Below are 12654 nucleotides of genomic sequence, written 5' to 3'. Positions count from 1 at the left end.
CAAATTTTCTTGTTTAGATGAATGCTATGCTTTTGGAGAATTCCCTTGTGAGAAATGCAAATCCAGTCATGTTCAAATTCCCATCAAATGTTTCAAATCACTTTGCCTGTGTCTATTTAGAATGAAACAGAAGTTCATTCATTCCTGCTCAATCAATATGACCTGAGGAATGCAGAGCCAATATTGTTCAGAGGGTCTTTCTAAAATCGTCTTCCTTTCTAAATACGTCAAAGCTGTAATTGACTATCAATCTGACACTAAAAAGGAGATATTTTCTGGCTGAACTGCTTCATATATCCAGCTACAGCTCTACTTTGGCTAACAAAATGAAAGCATCAGACAAACTTCATAGTTACACAAGCCTGAAATCTGTTCCTGGCATACGCTGTCTTTCAGTATGAAGAGATTAGAGACAACTTCTTATGATTCCACATGAGGAAACATCTAAATAAGTCCAACTACACACTTTCACTTCCTTTTTCCTGATCTCTTTGGTTACCAGAAATGTCATGTTTTGAGTTGTTTTTCCTCTCTACATTGTGCATAGATAATCTAGTTGTTCCTTATTTCCATGTATGAGGTATAGGGTTTGTAAACCTCTTTCATCCAGGGTCAAGTTAACTTAAATGTCCTAGGCTAAGAATGCATGCATGGTTGGTTAGTTAGTGACTATGAATGCATCACCTCATTTGAATGTCAAACCGGAGTTCAGGCAGAATTCTCATGCCCCATTGACTAGTTTTTTATAAGAATTGGACAAAGAACTCAAATATATTTCCAAGATATTAACTGACAGCACAGTTATGATAGAAAATATTTCCTGTGTAATACTTCTGAAACAGACAAGTCATTTTGATTCATAACTTTTGAATTTGAAGAGGACAGGTATTTTTAAAATACAGTGATGTATTATGTGATTATTCTGCAAGAGGCAATTGGAAAATACATCATGGTGGCAAATGTGCTAAGGCAGACATCTTGTGGATAAACAAAACATTTCAACTGCAATAGTTCTGGGCTTGCTACTGCTTTTCTAGTGAAAAGCAATAAATAGATCTTACAGCAAGGCAATATGTTAAACAAAAGTAGAAAAAAACCCAAAAACAACATTATGAAGGTAATTTCCCTCCATGCACAGTCTTCATTTTTCCCTGCTAACACTATCTGAACAAAATGTTATGAAACTTGCTTGTTTACACTAATATAAAAAAGGAACTATGGCCAAACACAGTAAAACATGAAAGCTTCCACACAGGGAAACAGAATCCAGAAACAAACATTTCATTGTTCTGAATATGGTTCACTTTCATTTTAAAATTGAGGAGGGGGGAAGCAGTTCATTTTTCCACATAGGACATTAACTATGAGACTTGAAATAAGAGCAGTTTATCTCCTAAAGACCTCTGCCATCTCTCCTGGGACAGAGACAAATTTGAACCATTAACTCTTGATTAAACAAGAAAACAATTAGGTTTTCAGACAAAGAAGTCATCACGAAGAGGTCCTTCTCTTCTTTCCACAGGAATGGGTTCATCTATAGTCTCAGTCTGTTGGTCGGGTATTTGAGGTCCTGTAAGTAAGAGGAAGAGAATCTCTGGAGATTTAGAGAGTATCACTAAATTATGGAGTCTTGCTAGCTTGGTGTATGAGAATTTGTTTTCATATTGTGTAATTGACCAGGGTATGCACCAACACAAAGCCAAACAAGGTTTTGGTGGGTTTAGATGGTTTTGGTGGGTTTAGATGGTTTTGGCAACACCTGGATTGATTTACATCTAACCTGGTTAGTGATAAAGCAGCATTAATAGTAATGCATCCAGAAGATGAGCCAGCAGTGTGACCAGGCAGCCAGGAAGGCCAACCATATCCTGGGGTGCATCAAGCACAGCGTTGCCAGCAGGCCCAAGGAGGTGATTGTCCCACTCTATACTGAGCTGGTGCAGCCTCACCTTGAGTACTGGGTGCTGTTGGGTGCCACAGTACAAGAGGGACACAAAACTATTGGAGAGTGTCCAGAGGAGGGCAACAAGGATGGTGAAGGGTCTGGAGGGGAGGTCTTATGAGGAGAGGCTGAAGTCCGTTTGTTCAGTTTGGAAAAGAGGAGGCTGAGGGGAGGCCTCATGGTGGTCTATGGCTTCCTGACGAGGGGGAGAGAAGGAGAAGGCATCAATCTCCTCTCTTTAGTGACCAGTGGTAGAATGCAAGGGAATGGCATGAAGCTGCGACAGAGGTGTTTTAGGTTGGATATTAGGTAGAGGTTCTTTACTGGTAGGGTGGTTGGGTACTTGAACAGGGTCCCCAGGGAAGTGGTCACAGCACTGAGCTTGACTGAACTGTCTGGATGATGCATTCAGTCACATGCTCTGGCCCTATGTGGAGCCAGGAGTTGGACTTGATATTCCTTATGGGACTTTTCCAAGTCAGGATATTCTGTGATTCTAAGATACAAAAACACAATAATCTTCAAAAACTTCTGAAAATAGTTGTACTTAATGTTTAATCACAGCAGAGAAAGATACCTTTCCCTGTTTACAGAACCTCACAGAACTCACAGAAGTTTACAGAGCTCTGTGAATGATTATGGAAAACTATACACTCTGGAAAACATACCAGATTCTCACTAGAAACCTAAGGGATCATTTATATTCAACTTTGCAGTATCTCTAAGACTAATTTACTCCATGCTGTATGGAGTACATTACACAGTGTATACATCTACACCACTGTAGACATGTTTAAGATGAAGACTGTTGTTAGCGCCTTCCAGGACTTGGAAGGAGTGTTCTCTGCTTTCCAAGTTGATGTCCTAAACTGTTGTAGATTTATATTTCATAGGTAATATTCTGGGCTCAAATCCCAGAGACAGATGGGTGTTCTCCAAGTTCTCCCATGAATCAAAACTTACATTAAAATTACTGCATGACTATAAGGCCAAACTTGCCTCGTCTGGAGTTTCTAAATTGACACTACTGACTTGGTACTTACCCAAATGAGCCCTGCTGGAATACAGTAGCTATTCTTTGGGGGGTTTATTGTTACATTAAGTGTTGAACAATGCTTGTAGACACAGTGCTTTCATCATTCCCCCACTCAATGAGCATTAATGGAAGGTTATGGCTGACGCTGCAGCACACTGCTAGCAGTAGTTAAAATACTGGCAGATTTAGAAACAAACTTCTCCATTAAGACACACAGCCTCCTCCAGAAAAAGAAAATATTAAAAAGCAGGTCACAAGTAGCCAACAGCAGCAAACACTATCATTAATATATTTTCCAGTGGATATCAGAAGTCAATCAACAAATGCAAAAGTAACTGCTTTCATGAAAGACAGTTGTGTTACAACAGTTCACTAGTTAACTTTAAAGCATTTCAGTTGTTCATTGGGGGAACGTGCATCTTTCCATTCAGACATTCAAACCAGTCTGTTAGCAAGGCAAAACAAAGCAAAGCAAAGCAAGAGTTATTGCAGAGATAAATCTGCAAAACAAGCTATACTCAGCTTAGATATCCAGTGGAGCTCTTAGCAGTATTTTAGGCATATGACATTCACTACATAATCCAAAGGAAAGCTCATTTATCTAAGAATGGCACTAACAGAAGACAGAGCCTTGTTTTCACATTGTTAAGTATTAATTTTAAGACTAATGGATATAGATGTCCCCTAAGGAGAGTAGGTTCCAAAGTCAGCATATTTCTTTGGCAATATAAACGAAACTTAAACTCAGCCCACATTCCTATTCTGTAGCTTCATGGCTTGGCTGCTCAGCTGGTTACCCAGATTCTTCATTCCCTTACCCAAACTGACTTCTCATTTTGAGCCTGAATGAGATCCAAACTGACAAAAGGGAATTTCACTCTGATTCAGTATTGGCCACTTAATCTACTACCCTATTTGCCCATTTCATTTAGTCTAAATAATCATCGAAGAAAAAGGCATAACTTTGATTATAGCTCAGTACATTCAGTATGCGACAGGCAAGAGAGTTAAGTTTCAGGCTCTTGCTTCTCTAAAAATGCAATTATTTAAGCAATACATTCAAGATTCGCTGTCTAAATACCCAATAGCAGGGAACATTTTCTGAGATGGGGAAAGCTTGATTCAAAGACCTGCTCCAAAGCAGGCAGAGCAAGAATTTAGGAATAGGTCTTCTGCCTTACAAGTGAGCATCCTTTCCTTTGCAGAGATCTGTACACTCAATTGATAAGTGTATCTAAACACTTAACATGTTTTCAGAGGTGCCCTTTACCTTGTGCAATCACACATAAAGAGCACAGAAGTAAAAACAGGAAATGACTAAGCAGATTTTCTGAGATATACAGATTGTCATAAATCTAGATTAAAGCACTTGCCTATCACTGTCCCATTGTCTGTATCCTAGTAGGCTTTTACCTCTCTATTGTTGTATGAAAAGAGCATGGAAATATTTCTATTTTGATTCAACATGCAAAACCCAAATCTGAATCATTTAAAACATAGTCTAGTAAAAAATATTAAAATACTCAGAGTTTAATAGTATTTTTAGTCTCATAATTTGCAGAGTGCACATGTGTATGTGCTCCATACAAATACACAGGTACACCATTTAATGCTGAGATACACAGGACATACAAACCATTCCGGGACCTTGCACAGTGCATGCAAACTCAGGTATCTTTGTTATGTCCCCTATTTTTACCACATGAGAGCCAGCTCCAGTGCAGTCTCCTTCAGCTGCAGAATTTGGGGTCTGATTTCATACTTTACCACATCAGCAGACCCCACCATTACAGTACTAAAACAGTATAATTAAAAGAGTACTCACATTTCTCCTATTCAACTGAAAAACAAACAAACATAGGAAATACGGATAGGGTCAGGTTTTTTGCTAGAAAATTGCCTTCAATTTGGCCACATGTTGGAGCTCTTAGTGGAAATTGAGCTATTTTTAATTTAAGGGTTTTTTTAGATGCAAGTCCTTAAAATACTCATGGCATTTGGCTCTTATTCAGATCAGACAAAATGCATACACAGGGATATTTCACCTTCATCTAACAAAAGGAACAATCCCGAATAAATGTTCCTTTTTTCCAAATCACCTCAATAAATTTTATAAATAGATTATTTTAAAATGTATTTCATATCCAGCAGCCAAAAATCAACCTCATTCTCTTCTCAGGACAGGAAAAAAGCTTATACTTTTTAAAATAAAATATATTCCTGAATTCTAAAAACATAGGCACTTGATGGTAACAGTCATTTTATACTCAATGCCAACAAAGAAAATCTGGTAAAGTTAATCACACCTTCAGTTTCACACATGGAATGTACTGCTGAAGTTCACTTTGAAACCCAAGAACCCATATAAAGAACTCCCCTGACTTACAGTAATTAAAAACATGTTCTTTGTAACAAGTTCATTACTATAGTATCACATGAGAGAATTTATTTTGTGACAAAGCTATCCCAATAATCCACTTTGGAAAACATTCTTCAATCAAGAAAAATGTGGTAAGAAGTGAACTAATGACATTTATTGATGATGAAAACAAATTATGTCTAATCTATCCATTTTGGATTTTAACTATGTAAATAAAAGTCAAGACATAAAACCTAGTATTATTTGAATTAAAAAAGAAAAGTTTAATAACCCATAAACACCAAGTTAACATATTTTTTTGTCTACTGAGATTTATAAAATTCTGTCTTTGCCCATCACATTTTCTAAAATTCTTCACTGGGACCAGTTTCTTTTTGGATTGTCATTGGTCAGATATCTTAATTCACTGACAAAGTACACGATCTCAAGGTGCATCAGCCTAAGTAATTCCTAGTGAAGAGAACTCCCTTCCTGTGTCCAAAAAAAACAAAGTAAATGCTGCTGATATATCCTGGGAGCATGATTAATGCCTGCAAAGTGTGGTTCAGCAGAACTTCACAGACATTTCACTATAATACTCTGCATAGGCAGAATACTATACTTATATTCATGTCTCTGACATTTAACATTTATGTTAGTTGAATTTTATGTTACTAATATTTAAAAGTGAACATTAATTCCATCTAGATATTAAAAGTATACATTAAATAAAACCAGATCTGGATGGGCTGCTAAAAAGAATGGCTTGAAATGTCCATGGATGACAGCAAACCATTGATTATAAACCATCCCAATGATGCGTGAATCCAACTCACAGTGCTTACATCTTATTCGTTTTTTCTTTGTTGGTTTAGAAGAATGTCACGCTGACAGTAGTGTCTGAGAAGTCTTCTGACAAGATATATATTATATCTACAGTTTCTTCTTATCTATTAAACAAGCTTTTCAGATAAATAAGAGAATTTTATTGGTCTGTCATGGTTTATTCTTGAGAAATGGATGTTGCTTGTTTTCTTTTAACTATTCCTTTAGGTGCATAGAGAAATTTTTTGCTTAATATTTTTGCCCACTATTATATATACAACTTCAGGCTTCCTTTTAACAGTACACATTAACAGCTGGCCTTCTCCCAGTCACCTGGGATTTCAGTGATCCTCCATTTGCTCTCAGTCAGTTGCATTTCTCCTTGACCCTTTTTGAAGTCCTTGAAGCAGTAATTTCCAAACCTGGTTTTCTTATTACCATCATCATGCTGAAGCTGTCCTTATGCTATACCAACTTGAAGGCAACTTTCACACCCAATGAAGAGCCACATATCATTATCAGAACTGGAATAGGGGAACCCTTTTTCTAGACCAAATTTTATGAGAGTCCTATTGACTTGAATACGCTTAAACTGTCTAGTCTTTTACACTTTTCCATTCTGTCCTTACTTGTTTAATATCAGTAACAATAATTTTAGTGTCCTAATTTACTCAAACAAGAGCTGGTTAGCAATTCACCATAGAAATCAGCAAATTTTCCTCTACTCTTACACAATAAAACCAATTCCACAACCTTTGAGATCTCTGCATTTACTTGAGTGAAATTGGACCATTTTATTATTGCACAAATCCTATATATTTAATCTGAACTCAGATTAGCTACACTGGAATTTTTTCTGTTTGTTTTTCTTCCACAACTAGCTTTACTCTTAAAGTGCATTCAATCAGAAATGTCTCACTATAAAATCATTGGGCACAGAGATGCTGATTAATGATCAATGAAGAATCTGTCTCAGTTCTCATTTCTTTCATTCAACAATGCACTAGTGGGAAACTGCATATCACCAAGCTTGACTGAGTTCAAGAAGCATCTGGATGATGCACTCACATTCTCTGACTTGGCTGGTCCTGTGTGGAGCCAGGAGATGGACTCAATGATCCTTATGAGTCCCTCCCAACTCAGTATATTCTATGATTCTATGAGTTAATCTGAGCCTTGAAAGACAAATCATTCTGGCTGAAAGTCTTCTTGACTGTATGAAGCACAAGAATAGAAGAAGCAATGAAACAACAAGCAAGGGAATAGAGAGGCTCCACATGCAATGCAAGCCAGACAGCTTCCCCGCATTGCCAAAGAACAACTTCCATTTCTCAAGACGAAAATTTTCTTCTTCACTTCTTTAGGTGTTCAGGAAGGGTCATGGTGGGAAGTTGTCTGGGTGGAATTTGAATTGCAAAAAGGAGTAAATCGCAAAGAGAAAAAAAAATACTAATATATAAGGCTTCTAATCAGAAACAAAATAGCAAGCTTATTCCCTATTTATCCAGGAGCAGTGGTGGGAGATAGACATTCTAGAAGAAAATTTAAAATTAAAGAACATTAAATGCTGGAATATATACTGGAGAAGCAAATAAACCTATTTAGCCAATACAATTTAAATGATACAATAATCACCCTCATTATCGTACATTATATAGAGCTTTTCATCACTTTTATAGAAAGATTTAAATGCAATACTACCTGAAGGGAGGTTGTAGAGATGTGGGCAATGGTCTCTTCAGCCAAGTGACAGGTGATAGGGGAAATGGCAAGAAGCTGTGCCAGGGCAGGTTTAGATTAGATATTAGAAAAAAAATTTTTACTGAAAGAGTTGTTGGGGCCTGGAACAGGCTGCCCAGGGAGGTGGTTGAGTCACCTTCTCTGGTTTTGTTTAAAAAAAGGGTAGATGAGGTACCTGGGGATATGGTTTAGCTTAGAATGGGAATGGTTGGAATTCATGATCATAAAGGTCTTTTCCAACCTTGTGATTCTGTGAGATATTCTTTCTTTATAACAGCGTCTGCTGAAAAGGTGTTGCATTACTTTTGACCAGACAGAGAAGCACCTCTTACAAATTCAAGCTACATCTGTATAAAACCCAGTTTCTATAACAGGAAATACTGCAGTATCTTTTTTAACTCCTAGAAACTGTTAAGGCAGCATTTCAAGTATATTTGGAATCTCACAGAACATTTTAAAGCTGTCCTCATGGCACGGCGGGAACCCTTTGTACAATGAGCTGTATTGCCTAACAATAGTCACCAAACTCCCAAAAAGAGACTAGCCTTTACCAGCAGGCACAGAATTAGTCCTTTGGCTCAAGAGAAAGCTCTACTACGTTCAGTTTCTGTATCACAGACTTAACAATTTCTTTTACTTTTAATATCTTTTCATTTGCACTTTCTGAAGCACTGTGAAACTGGTAACATTTCTGAAAAATTTGTTCCATTGCACCTGCTTATTGGCATCTGCTCAAGAACCTCTGCAGGACCTATAAACAGGATAGTATTGGTAGTAACACTACTATGTAAGTATATAATTATATAGATAGACAGGTAGTAATAGTTATGCATGGAGAGGTAGATGTCAATTAATAGCACAGATATTTCAGGTTTAATCCGATAAAATTAACAGTTTATAAAATCCAGAATGTATCTTAAATGATACAGAGAAATACATACTTACTTTGCCTATGTGTCAAGAGTATTGGCCCACATAGATCTCGCTAAATGGTTGTCAATTTCTAAAGAAGTTTGACATAACTACTTGGGATCTTAAACTATTATACTGGAAATTCATAAAGTATACATCAAAGGCTGTTTTATTGGGTCTGTGACTGTGAGAGAGCAAGCTTATGAGAAGACAGAATTCCAAGATCTAGATGATATATCTAAATACTATCTGGGCACTAGTGCAACTGGTGGCAGTCCTGAATTTGTGTTAATTACAAGTACTGATGCTGGAATTGATTTTGCTGTATTGCCTCAATCAATTGGCAAGATAAAAGCATTAAGAATAACTAAATTTTTAAAAAAGCCTTTAAGACATTAGAATATGGAAGAGAAAAAAATGGACCAAATCAAACAAAACACTTTGAAGTTGCAGATATTTTCACACAGCATTCATAGTTCAAACAAGGTGGGTACTCACGGTAGTATCAATCTCCCTATCTGTACAACTGCAGAAAATGCTATAAAACAGATGCAAGTTTGGAAATTAAGCATAGAAAACAAAGTCAGTTTATCTGCTGGGAGTATACACCAGTGATGATCATGATATAAACCCTGAAGGTCACTGAATCTAGGTACTCATGGGTTTTCTTGGTTTTCCCCAAGAAGCTTTTATAGCTGTTGCAATGCCAGCTCCCAGTTCCAAATGGAGCACAGAAGTTCTTGCATGGTTGATTTGTCCAAAAATGTTACAGTGTGTGACAGTACCAAGAAGCTTTTCTGGTTGCTCTGACCCCACAAGAAGCCTTGTGGGACCCCACAAGAAGCCTCGCAAATCACTTTCCTAATACATTTTGACCCCTTACATTAACTGAAGTTCAGATGAGCTACATTCAAAGTTTAATCTGGGCTGATAGGAGAGCCAGTGGTTATTTTCTACCTGTCAAGACTTAATTAGGTAACAATGTAGAAAGAAAGGGATGTGGAGAGTGAGAGAGAGAGACATCCTTTAATGATCTTCCCACACAAGAGCCTCCCCCGTTAAGCATTTTCACTCTGAGAGTAGTGCGATCATTAGAAAACTATTAAACAATATAATGGGTTTGAACTCAACTCAAGGAGAAGCGAATAGATGTATAGAGGCTTCCTACTTTTCTCATAACTTGGAATTTCTTTATTATGGTGCCTACAGTAACACAATCAAACTCAGCCTGAAATGTCTTTTCAGCAGATTTCTTTGGAACTATCCTGTCTGATAAAATGAAAACTGTATTTCAATTTCTGATTACATGAAAGTTAATCTGTGTAGGGTACCTACTCAGTGGTGTCTTTCGGTCAAAGGCCCCTAAATTAGTCCTTTTTCTTTTTTCAAGTAGGGTATTCTGAAGATAAATGTGCAGTCATGACTTTTTTTCAACAGACTATTTTCACTAACATCAGTATAAAAAACTCTATTTTAACAGTAATGGCAGTGGTTTGATCTAAAATAAATTGATTAGCTACCATGGAGGCAAAGTTCATTTCTACCTCTTGATAGGTTCATTTCTCTTTATTAAAAGTAATTGCCTGATTTTAACTTCCCACAAACTTTTCCTTAAAAAGGGAAAAGGAAAGACAAACGCATTTGAAATGGTGAGTGGGTCACTTTTATGTTTAGAGTTAGGCTTTTCATTTCCCAAAACATCCTTACTATGTCCTAACAAATGTCCTCATTAACATTCACATACCAATTTACTTTAAAATACAAATTCAGACCTTGTCACTCAGATCCCCACCCAAACCAGCAGTTGCAGGGAGATTAAACACATGGTGTAACTCATGTAATTAGTTGAATGCTACTAGTGGTTTCAGCATTTTAAAAAAAGGTCTAATAGAAAATACAGTTCTTCCTTCTGCACATACGCCAGAGCAATCAATGCTGCTGAATACTATCTCAGTGTTCTTTGCAATACTTTTCAAGCACAAACATAACTACATGGAAGCAAACTGTTTCACTGGCTTTTATATTGTTTAAACGTTTAGAGGGTTCTTTTAGTTTCCTGTTTCTCCTCTTCTTTTTTGTTATTATTATTAGTCAACCAGGTTTTTATATAAATACTACTTGCATTTGAAGTCTTCGGGTATGGGTTTCTTTTATGTTACTATGAAGATAGCACTATATTTCACAATTATTTCTGGACAAGATTTGAATAGTCCTCATTATTATATCATTCATCAGTATAAAATTGGTTATAAAAAGTTTAGGCATTAAAATGTTTCACGTTTGATCAAGAAGATATTGATGTCATATTGTCAGTGGAAATAATCTCAGTTCTGACCCTAAGGCCATTCTTTATATAGAGAGTATCATTTAAAATCTGATGAATTATGCCTACAGTGTTTCCATCATACATTTTTATTGAGTTGCTTTAATTATTTCAATATGCTACAGGAGCGTAACATGTAGCTGTGGTAAGGTAGATGTTTCCCTACACATCTATTAGTAGAGTACATTTCGTTAAATAAAAGACAGTCTCCCACAGATATCAAAGCTGATATTGTTAGAAGGGAAAATGGTGCTTCAGGCATAAGCACCATAACATGTGCTTCAGGCAAGATCACATAAATAAGTATGGTGATATTTTGCCCTGTCATAACAGGTGACAACTTTAACTCAAGAAGTCTCACAATTAAGTAAGGATATGAAGAATGTGATGCACCTTCTGGAGAACCTGCTTACATCCCAGAAGCCTCCGGGGTTCTGTGCTGTGCACAGCATATCTCGAAGTCCTACCCTGGAAAGTCTGCAGTCTCGAATGGCTTGGACTACGCACCAACCTTGCTCGCACATGCAAGCTGGGACCTTTACTTGCACCAAAGCACAACTTTGCCGTGGCAACACATTATGTGACATTTGGAATACAGATCTGTCCTCTGTAGGCAGCAGTCCCCAAAGAACTGAACCCAACCCACAAAATTCTATGGATGGTGAATTTTATTATACACCAGGCCTCCACAATTCCCCCTCCCAGTATCAGGTAATTCAGAAAGACAATTTGCAATTTTTAAGATGCACTTCTCCCCATTCAGACACTACCTTGACTCCTCTTCAGTCTATTTCAGCAACTCTTTCTTCTTCAGTATGCTCTTCGTCAGAGACATCGTTACACCTCGTGCTCCCCAGCAGATCTGAGGAAGGTAGCTTTAGCCAAGGAGCAATCAGCTCGTTAAGCCTTGAGAACCTGCCGGGATCATGGGACCTGGAAGGAACGGCTGGAGTAGTTTCTGCACAGACCCCAGATTTCCCGGTAGACGTTGTGACAAGCACAAGGGATGTTAGAGATAAAGATTACCAAGCCATAGACGTATAATGGGAAATAGTGAAGTGGTACTCGAAGCATGTTCCACAGCTGACAGTCTTAAATTTAGAGAGTACTGCATGACTGCTTTATTTGACCTTTTCTCTGGCAATTGTGGAGACTTGCAAACGTGAAAATTCAGATTTATAGCAACTAAGAAAAGGTATTGCCAGTTCATACTATAGAGAAAAATATTTCTAGATTCTAGAAGCACGTTGAAAAGCGTTTTGTATACAGAAATAACTTACTGGTCTGTTTGGCAGACTTTTGTGATAGTCTAAAGACCCTGAGGGTCAGAGCAGCTGGAAATCTAGGACAAAAGAAGTCATGGGTGGCTTTTGTTCATGGAAGCAAAGGTTTCCCCTGAGTGTCTGACTGTTGTTCCCAAACAATATCTATGGCACTGTTTGCTTCAGGTGATTGTGGGTCCTGCTGGTCTGTCAGTTCTGTGAAGGCAAAGGGACAATTATCGCTGCATGTAATCT

General features: G+C 37.4%; 1 protein-coding gene across 1 annotated transcript in view; it reads left to right on the top strand.

Annotated features, from left to right (window-relative positions):
* KCNH8 (potassium voltage-gated channel subfamily H member 8) overlaps positions 1 to 12181 on the top strand; it is a gene marked incomplete at both ends in the record, with an annotated part of 185729 nt that extends 173548 nt beyond the window's left edge. Inside the window, one exon of the mRNA XM_084280066.1 lies at positions 11471 to 12181. Within this exon, the coding sequence (XP_084136192.1) occupies positions 11471 to 12181 (711 nt within the window). The remainder of the gene's footprint in view (positions 1 to 11470) is intronic.
* Between the last annotated feature and the right edge of the window lie 473 nt (positions 12182 to 12654).

This window comes from Gallinula chloropus, assembly GCF_964237585.1.
Source record: "Gallinula chloropus genome assembly, chromosome: 2".
Classification (NCBI taxonomy): Eukaryota; Metazoa; Chordata; class Aves; order Gruiformes; family Rallidae; genus Gallinula; species Gallinula chloropus.
This window is presented reverse-complemented; position numbering and strand designations above follow the sequence as displayed.